At 38.5% G+C, this 9,309-nt stretch overlaps 1 protein-coding gene across 2 annotated transcripts in view; it reads left to right on the forward strand.

Annotated features, from left to right (window-relative positions):
* The window catches only part of RMDN2 (regulator of microtubule dynamics 2), a 28,013-nt gene extending 19,259 nt beyond the window's left edge, over positions 1–8,754 (forward strand). For both annotated transcript variants that reach the window (XM_070950219.1, XM_070950227.1), the window contains exons 8-11: positions 2,090–2,188; positions 3,727–3,780; positions 3,907–3,987; positions 7,852–8,754. In XM_070950219.1, coding sequence (XP_070806320.1) covers positions 2,090–2,188; positions 3,727–3,780; positions 3,907–3,987; positions 7,852–7,905 — 288 coding nt within the window. In that variant the 3' untranslated portion in view covers positions 7,906–8,754. The remainder of the gene's footprint in view (positions 1–2,089; positions 2,189–3,726; positions 3,781–3,906; positions 3,988–7,851) is intronic.
* The last annotated feature ends 555 nt before the right edge of the window (positions 8,755–9,309 follow it).

The following is a 9,309-nucleotide window of genomic DNA, read 5'->3' on the forward strand; positions in this document are numbered from 1 at the left end:
AGCTGCAGCAGAGGAGTGAAAGAGCCACATGTGGCTCCAGAGCCGCAGGTTGCTGACCCCTGACCTAGTGTGTTTTTAATGTGAGGTGGAGCCTGCCTGGAGTACTGTGACTGGTGCCTGGAATGGAGATTTATACCCACCTTCAAATTGCTTGAATTACAGTTTGCTTTTATTGAGGTTCCCCATAGTACAGAAATATCCAGGCTGCATATGTCTACCATTTTTCTGGAAGAGCCTTCTAGCCATGTCCAAAATGAAGAAGAGAGAAGCCGATAGGTCACAAGCATGATGGGTGAAGTGTGAAGAAGTCATATCTGTTTCTTTCTATGCCCTTCTATTCTATGTGTAGTCTGTTGCCCAGACTATTTTAGGTAGTGTTCTTCCAGAAGAGTGGTGGACATGCATTCGGAAATACCCTGACAGGTCAAAGAAATGATGTTACAAGGAAATTGCAAAAGTTGCAATTTCAAAGAGAATCAAAAGTGGTCATTCTATTCCTTTGTTAGCACTTTATGCGGGATGGAGTAAAGGGAAATGAAGTGGTTCAAGGCAATGCCAGTGTTGGCAGGAAATGTTTGGGTCAGATTAGCCTATGCCAGTGGCTCCTCTTTGAGACCGAAAGATGAAACAGGCAGAATTCTAGTCAGTTTCACTGTATCTCACCTATATCCCAAATCAGTAAGTGCTGCAGGATAATGTCAGCAAGAGTAGCCCATAAAGTACAGAAAATTGCACTGGAGTAGGCAGAACAACACACAAATACACAACCAGTAAAAAGGGAAATCATGTAAAATGTCAAGTTATTCAAAATAGCAGAGAGTAGTAAACAGCTGGCAGAACTCTCTCTGAACGAATGAATGAATTTGCCTTCATTTGTGAGAAATCCCTTTGCCCATTTAAATCAACCAGGACACTAGTCTTTTATTGTTAAGACACAGTTATTGGTTTATAAAAGACTTCTTTTTCAAAAGATGACTAAATATGTTTAAAAACAGGTCTAGCACTCCTCAGTTCTAAACCTGTGATTTATAAGGACTATGCCTCTAACAACCAATGGCAAAAAAAATGGTAAAATTGGGCACGATTCAATTAATGACTGCATCACTTAGGGATGAAAGTTCCAGCTCCAGTTGTGGTCATAAGGCAAGGATTATCTGTACAAAAAGTAAAAGTCTGTTAAAAGTTTAACTCTTTCGGTAGTGAATTTGACCACATTTTTCTTACAAAGGTGTTGTGAGAAAGGTTTCCATCATTTTGCAAATCATTCCAATAACTACATAAAATGTGTATTCATGATGCAGCCTATTCTTCTTATAAATGGAATACAATCAGCCTTGTTCTGATAAGTTTTTGGGTCCTTAGTCCAAAACCCCAAAGGCAAACATAGTAATATACAAATAAGTTGGTAGTCCAAGTGTTTAAACTCTCCTAGGCTGCATGCAACCATGTAATCTTTTTAGTGCAGCCCCTGTGGCCCCTTTTGACCCTAAAGAAAATACAGCAGTGTGATAATTTTAAAAATGGGCAGAATGCTTTTCTGTCAGTTGCAAGTAGAAAAAAATGAACAATATAGGATCTGTCCCCAAATAGGCTTAAAATACTTTTTAAAATAAGGGGGAAATGTAAGGTCCAGCAAAATTAATAAAAAATATAGAGATCAGCTGTCCCTAAACTGAAACTGGCACTAGGAACCAGTTTTGTGGAAGACAATTATTCCACAGACTGGGGGGGGGGGGAAGGGGAACGGAAGAGGAGAAGCAGGGAACCTAGATCCCTCACATGCCTAGTTTACAGTATGGTTTGGGCTGCTATGAGAATCTAATGCCTGTTGATCTGAGGTGGAGTTGAGTGGCGGTAGTGCCAGGGAGTGGCTGCAAATACATACGAAGCATCACTTGCTTGCCCGCCACTCACCTCCAGTGATGCGCCCCAGTTCCTAACAGGCCACGGATCAGTACTGGTCCGCGGTCCGGAGGTTGGAGACCTCTAATAGAGATATTTTTTCATGACACTTGTCTTGATACCGAAAAACACACTAAATGGTTTTTTTTCCCCCACCTTTCTCTTCTTCCTGTTGGGGTTTCCAAAGGTCGCTCAGTTGTCTTGGATTGAGAAAAAAGTAGCTGCTGCTCTTTTTGGGACTCCGCCAACTTCAACAATACACGAGGCTTTGCAGAATTTTCTGAAGGTAGATAAAATATTCCCTCTTCTCTCTGGCTGCCAACTGGCTGGCATTCAAGAAATTTGTTCGACAAATTGTTCTCAGGAGCTATAAAGTCAACGCTCTTCAAAAGATTTTTCAGACAATATCTTTAGAAGAGTGACCACTCCTCTTCACCTAAGCTGAATTTCAGGATCTGCTACGTTGCTCTTTTTTTTTTTTTTTTTGCAATTAAATATTCAGCTCTTTGAATTCCATCCGTAGAGTTGTTTACAAGCATTTCCTGTGGGAATAGCTCCTGTTGTCATCTTTGACTAGTTAAACACAGGAAGTTTGTCTGAGCAATTTAATAATTGCTGCTTAGCACAAATGCCTTCAAGAGATTAGAGCTTTCATCCCCTTCTCTCCTTCTCCTCTGCTTCCCCCCCCACCTTTTTCTCTTTGTTACTTCATTTGGGAGGGGAGGTCTTCACTTTAATCCTTAGTGCTAGTTAAGAAGCAGAAATAGTGGATCAAGTCTAGATTTCAGACAGTTTCCCTGTTCTTGTCTCCCTCGGATCCCTTCCTGAAAGTGATATACTGTACAAATAGTCCAGCAGCCTCTATTGAATGACTTTGATAAGAAAGGGTATGAAGATCATGGGAGAAGAATAGGCCTTGCAAAATGATTTTGTCTTCCTTCCTTCCATCTCCCACCAGTCTACAAGGTGTACTATTTCAACACTTGGTAGAAACCGAGCAGATATTAAGTCTGTTTCTGCTCACTGAATTGGCTGTCATGGTTCAGTGGTAAGTGAGCTGCTGGCTAACGGCAGCAGAAGTGTCAAACCTGTGGAGGCTATATGGTGCCTACATGACTGACATGTCTAGTTTTTGCTTGCCCCAGGTACAGTCTTTGTATGTTGCTGGCTTCAATCTTGGATGAACCACACCCTATGGATGTGCACAACCGTACTCTTACTGGCTAAGTTTTGGGAAGATTTATTTGCTTTGTAAGAATCACGTCATCGATGTGCTAGAGAATTGGCACCTGAGGCTTTGGCATCAGTTCTGGATGGGTGCCATATCTCTACGATTCCTTGCCCTGCTGAGTAGCTGAGGTTATTGACTTCTATGGGGCATCATGAATCACCCAAATTCTGTTGATTTTCAACATAGCAACTCCTCCGAAGCTTGGGAGCAAGTTAATCCTCACTGATGGGAATTCCTTTTCTGAGGTCCTTGGCTCTCTTCCTTCCCTGCAATTGGGAAGCCACATAATGCCAAAACACCCCACTTGGACCAAAGATCAATACCTTTTAATATTGTTCCCTGTAAAAACAGAGACAGCAAAGTAACAATAGGAATGAGAGCACAGTACTAGCTGCCTGTCGATGTGTATCTTCAACCATTAGCAACTCAAGGGAGAGAGCTGTTCAGGTCCAGAAATGGAGATTGGCATTGTGAAGACATAGGAGCAGTACAAAATATTTTGAAGGTTTGGGGCACGAAAGCAATAGTTAAATGAAATATGCCTAGTATTGCTATGGCATTCTCATCTCTCTATCTTTTGTCCTTAAACTCAGGCTGAAGAAATACATCCCAGATATTCTAAATGCAACTATATGTATTTGGCAAAGGTATGGGGCACTGCTGACTTTCTCTGCTTTAATTTCTTTTATCATGTTTGATTTTGAATGCAAAACAAATTTCTGGTCACTAAATACCTGTTATATTATTTTTCCTTGTCCTTCTTTCTACCTAAGTGCTATAAAGATCTGGGCCAGAGGAGCAATGCCCTGAGTTACTGTGAAACAGCATTGTCCATTCTGCCAGTCACCAAAGAGGTATGTCTGAAACTGTGTTGAAATCTAATTTTTTTTTACTACTGGTTCTGTGGGCGTGGCTTGGTGGGCGTGGTATGGCTTGGTGGGTGTGGCTTGGTGGGCATGGCAGGGGAAGGATACTGTAAAATCTCCATTCCCACCCCACTCCTGGGAGAAGGATATTGCAAAATCTCCATTCCCACCCCATTCTGGGGCCAGCCAGAGGTGGTATTTGCTGGTCCTCCGAACTACTCAAAATTTCTGCTACCGGTTCTCCGAAATGTTCAAAATTTCCACTACTGGTTCTCCAGAACCTCTCAGAACCTGCTGGATTTCACCCCTGGTCTGAAAGTTGTGTATTCATGTTCTGATGGAGGAAAAAGTTTTTTTTTTTTCCCTATAGCTACTTTTCCCACTATCTGTCTGTCTTCAGCAACTCTGATTAATTTCAGTCAAGATGCAGAGAAGAAATTCTTGGTAAATTGAGTTCTTTTAACACTATAGAGGAAGATCTAGAAACGAAAGGAAGGGAAATTATGTGTTCAAAGTCTTGCAAAATAAGGCATAAGAAAACAAAAGAACTTCTGATGTCTGTGATTGCAATGTTGAAAATGTGTAAAATCCGATATTATGAAATTATACTTAAGTAGATGATACGATCACAGGGCTAATGTCTAATTTGACTGTGAACTGGACAATTTGCAGTGCAACTGGTGACTGATTGCTGTGGTCTAATTTTGAAATTATTACTGTCTGGTTTAGAAATTACTCTGCTGGAGAAAATGGTTAATTAACCCTATTAAGCCCACGTGCTTTAAAATGACTTTAAAAATGGGGGGGATAAGGAATCATAGAAATTATATCTCATTGTGATTTAGTTATCTAACACTTTTGACTAGGTAATATATGCAGTATAACTTTTGTGCAATGAAGATAGAGATTGGGAATGAATACTATAAATTCCTTTCCATATGTTATTGCTTAGTTATTTTGATTGTCTACTTGCAACTATATACAGATCACATTTGAAGACATGAAGCTTTAATACTGGCCTCCAATATAAATAATACTTAGTGTTCAACTATCCTTGGGAAATGGCAACACTTGGGCCTCAACTGACTCTAAAGCTAAGCAATATTGTTTTTGTTTAAAACTTGGATAGAAGAACACCAGGGATCCCAGCATAATAAATTAGATTGGGAAAATGTATCTCAGAAGTCAGCAGTGACAACCAATGTCCATATTGTTGCCAAGAAAACCACTTGGCTGCCTCTGTGAAGTCATTAGGAGTTAAACTCAACTTGAAGAAAACTTTTTCATGCTCAATGACAACATGCTGTCCTGCTACTTAATTCTAGCGAGTACAGTGCCAAGTTCTCTGATACTTCTCAACGGATAGATAAATTCCAATATTGACGTTTCTGACATTTGCGGCAAACGGATACCTTCATGTGCTTGTGCATAAATGCTTATATTTATTTTAAAGTAGTGTTTTTGTAGTTCGTTGAATTTGCTAAATTTGTTGTTCATTCAGTTCAGTCACTTCTGACTCTTATTTTGCCAGGATTAGTTTCCGGTATTTTTTTTTTTTAAAGTTATTGTAAGTTCATGCTTGTGTCACAAGTGATAGTATCTGGCTCCCTTGTTTTTTTGTCAGCTCCTTTCCTTTTATTTATATTTATTTTTTAAAAAATCATAAAGTAAAAGATAAATCAAAAGAAAAAAGGAAAGAAACAAAATAGAGAGAGGGGAGGGAAACCCCTAAAGCTAAGAAATACAACCTTTGGCCTTTCAATAAATAGTTACAATTTTATAGTCCTTCCCCCCTTTTAGATATTATATAAGTCCCTTAGCCTCTTACTTAATTTATATCTTTCTTAACCTTCAAGCCCATAAGTCATTATGTCCTTTCTTTCTTCTTTCAGCAAAAAATGTTTCCAGACTTTTTCCAGACAAGAAAGTTGTGTTTGTTTTTTTTTCCTGACCAGACAGGTCAATGTTGCTATTTCTGTGAATTCTGACATTTTCACAACCCATTTTTCTACTGTGAAGAAGTTGTTCTTCTTATACATCAAATAATCTTGCTGCAGTGACCATATACAAAATCAGTCTACCATGAATATTTTTCTAATTCAGTGCCCATAAATTCCAGTAAAAAGAGTTCTGGGTTGTTTGCAATATCATTTTTAAAAATGTGTTGCATCATTATATGAATTGGTATCCAAAATTTCTTCGCTTTCTCACAAGTCTACCACGCATAGTTCCTGCCTTTTGTCATCTTTTTCATTTGCTTTTTATTTTTCCAGGTTTAAAGGTCTTCTCAAATAATTTTTGTCTTCAGAATGCTTCTTTATGCATCTAAAATATCTAAAATACTTAAGCTTTACCTTTATTATTAATGTTTCCGATGAGGAGGTTTTATTTCAGTGAGTTTTTATATTGATGATTTGTTCTGCTTGTAGGCCAACGTATTTTAGTAATATTGTCCAGCACGGGTACCAATTCTTCTTAGTTCTGATGGTCCAACTTTCATGGCTGTATGTTTCAGCTGGGAAAATCATGGCCTTGACAATTCATGTTTTTATTGCCATACATTTATGAGTAGTCCTCGACTTACAACAGTTCATTTAGTGACTGTTCAAAGTTACAATGACACTGAAAAACCTGGCTTATGACCATTTTTCACGTTTACAACCATTTCAGCATCCCTATGGTCACATGATCAAAATTCAGAAGCTTGGCTACTGACTCATATTTATGGCAGTTGCAGTATCCTGGGGTCATGTGATCACCTTTTATGACCATCTGACAAGCAACATCAACGGGAAAGTCAGATTCACCTTACAGCTGTGTGACTAACTTAACTGCAGTGATTCACTTAACAACTGTGGCCAGAAAATGGGGCAAAATTCTGTTTCACTTGGCAAGAGAAATTTTGGGCTCAGTTGTGGTCGTAAGTCAAGGACTAGCTGCATAATGTGATTTCTCTGTATATTTTGTCAAAATCTGTCATTGACATCCCCCCAGAAAGCAGATGTCTCTTTATTGCACCTCTGTGTATTTTTTTTGAGCCTAGGAAGATAAAATCTTCAGCTTTCCTTTGATTTACAGACCTGCAAAGGTTGTAAATTCAAATATTGGTCACAAAATTACTGTAGTTTGTCCTTATCATTGCAACTGTGAAGGGATGCTAATTATGCTGCCATTAAATGAGGCCAACTGTATAGATAAATACCTTACATGATTTTCTTGTTTTCAACTACACTGTGAGCAAATTTGTGGCGATACAATTATGGAATCTAAACCAGATAGAAAACGACTTCGTGCCAATAATGTTTTACTTAGAGATGTGTCACTTAATACAATTTCATTTCCAAAGGCCACCCAGCTTTGTGGGAGCTGAACTTGAAGTTCAAGAACAACAAAACGCTCAGAGGAGCAGAGCAGCTGTAAAACCAACAAAGCTGCGGTCCCTCAGAGTATCTGTGTGTAACAGCAACAAAGGAGAGGGAGAAAATGCAAATTAGAAACTTCAAGCCTCAGGAATGTTGAGTTCACTGAAATACCTCCAAAGGTGACTGTTGGAAGAGGAAAACCTTTAATTATAAGCCATTAGAATTGTAGATAACACTTCATTACACTTCTTTAGAAGGAAATTGGAAAGGGAAAAATATAGTATAAAAGTAGGGTCTTCTCCCTTTCCCCTACTTTGTTTTTGTACTGCATTTGGAAGAAGAATGAACCAGTAATCCTTTCTGCACTATTAACAGTGAACATAATCTCTTGTTTTGATGCAGAAATTGGTGCTGGCTTCAAGCAGCTCTGGGTGGTTCTTAAGGCATAATTACATAAGCTTAATTCTTTTTTTTTCTTTTTTCTTTTTAGGATCAAGAAGCTGAGAAAGTTTTAGAAACTTTACTTCCACCCTTGAAGCTTTGATGATGACACGAACCATCATTTAGGTTTCTGTGAAAAAAGGCAGAAGAAGCATTCTGTTGAATTCAGAGGGATTTCAGCCCATTTTGAAGTTAGGATTTGAGGGAGGAATTTTCATTTTTAATTATGGCGGTTCAGTGACAAATGAGCGGACTGACTTCTCTAAGCCTATAATTTTTGTACAAGTTACTTCAGGGCCTGCAATAATAACAGACTTACGTGCAATGTTATCAGTTCAACAGGACAGTCTTGCATTCTGTCCATGCAACCCCATTAAGATGGGTTTTCTGAGGCCATGTGGACCATTGTATGGGGCTGCTGATTTGTGTGAAAAAATGCAGAAGAAAAGTGAAACCATCTATCCTTTTCCTCTGGACCTACCCTTCTCTAAGCTGAAGAAAAAGCAATTCACTTGGGATATGGCTTTATGTTTGCAACGTCAAGCAGAAGAACAGTGCTTACTGCATTCCTTTTATTTTCATAACATTTATCTCCAACAAACAGGTTGCGATTCAGGATTCTTAATCAATGGTACCAATGATCTTAATCCAGGGAAATCAACCATCTTTTCTTTTTCTCATTTTTTAAATGCATAGAGACAATGAATTTAGCATTTAAAATACTAATTTTAACTTGTTGGGACTCTCCAAAATGTGAAATCCACTGCTGGCAATGGATATATTTGTAGTTACTGAATGATGGGCACAATTTTGCTGAGAAGGCTTATCTAGTTGGTTTTTTGCCTGAATGCAGATGTATGTAGCTGAGTTTTTCTGCTGAAGAGACATGGGAGATATTATATTATGTGTTTCTTTTCTCTTGAAAAATATCAATTCTGTGGGAAAATTATACTTTGTGGATATAACTTGGTCTTTGAATCTTAAATTGAAAAAAAAAATAAAGATATGGTGAATTTGTCATATTTTGACATTTCTGAGCACCCAAATATTTTTGGATTTCCTTCATCTGGCTAATATTTCTCCTTGGAGATTATGGCTCTGCTACAGAGGGGGAAGAAAAGAGAGATTGGATTCTGACTAGCACACATTTCAAAGTACAGGCTGTAGATATTATTTGAGCCCCCTGAAGCAGGAAACAGCTGACTCTCCTCCATTTTTTTTGCCAAACCAACTGCCATTCACATCCAAGCTCAAAAGAGCAAGCCAAAATGTAATCTTAAACTTGTGAGACAGACGTGATTTTAGTCCATGATGCTGGGGCCAAATAGACAGACAGACCATTCAACTGTGAAATAGAAGAGTCCATGGCTAAGGACAAAAAAAATGCCCAGGAAAATGTAATTCCTGAACACCACTTGTGTAAAGTTTTAAACATTACCTATTTACTTTGTTAGAAGTCTCTTACAGTGTTAAATTGTGTTGTTCCCACATCCTTACTGCCCTACAC

Source organism: Pituophis catenifer, unplaced genomic scaffold (genome assembly GCF_029215685.1).
Source record: "Pituophis catenifer annectens isolate HBS135680 unplaced genomic scaffold, rPitCat1.0.hap2 SCAF_1, whole genome shotgun sequence".
Taxonomy (NCBI): domain Eukaryota; kingdom Metazoa; phylum Chordata; class Lepidosauria; order Squamata; family Colubridae; genus Pituophis; species Pituophis catenifer.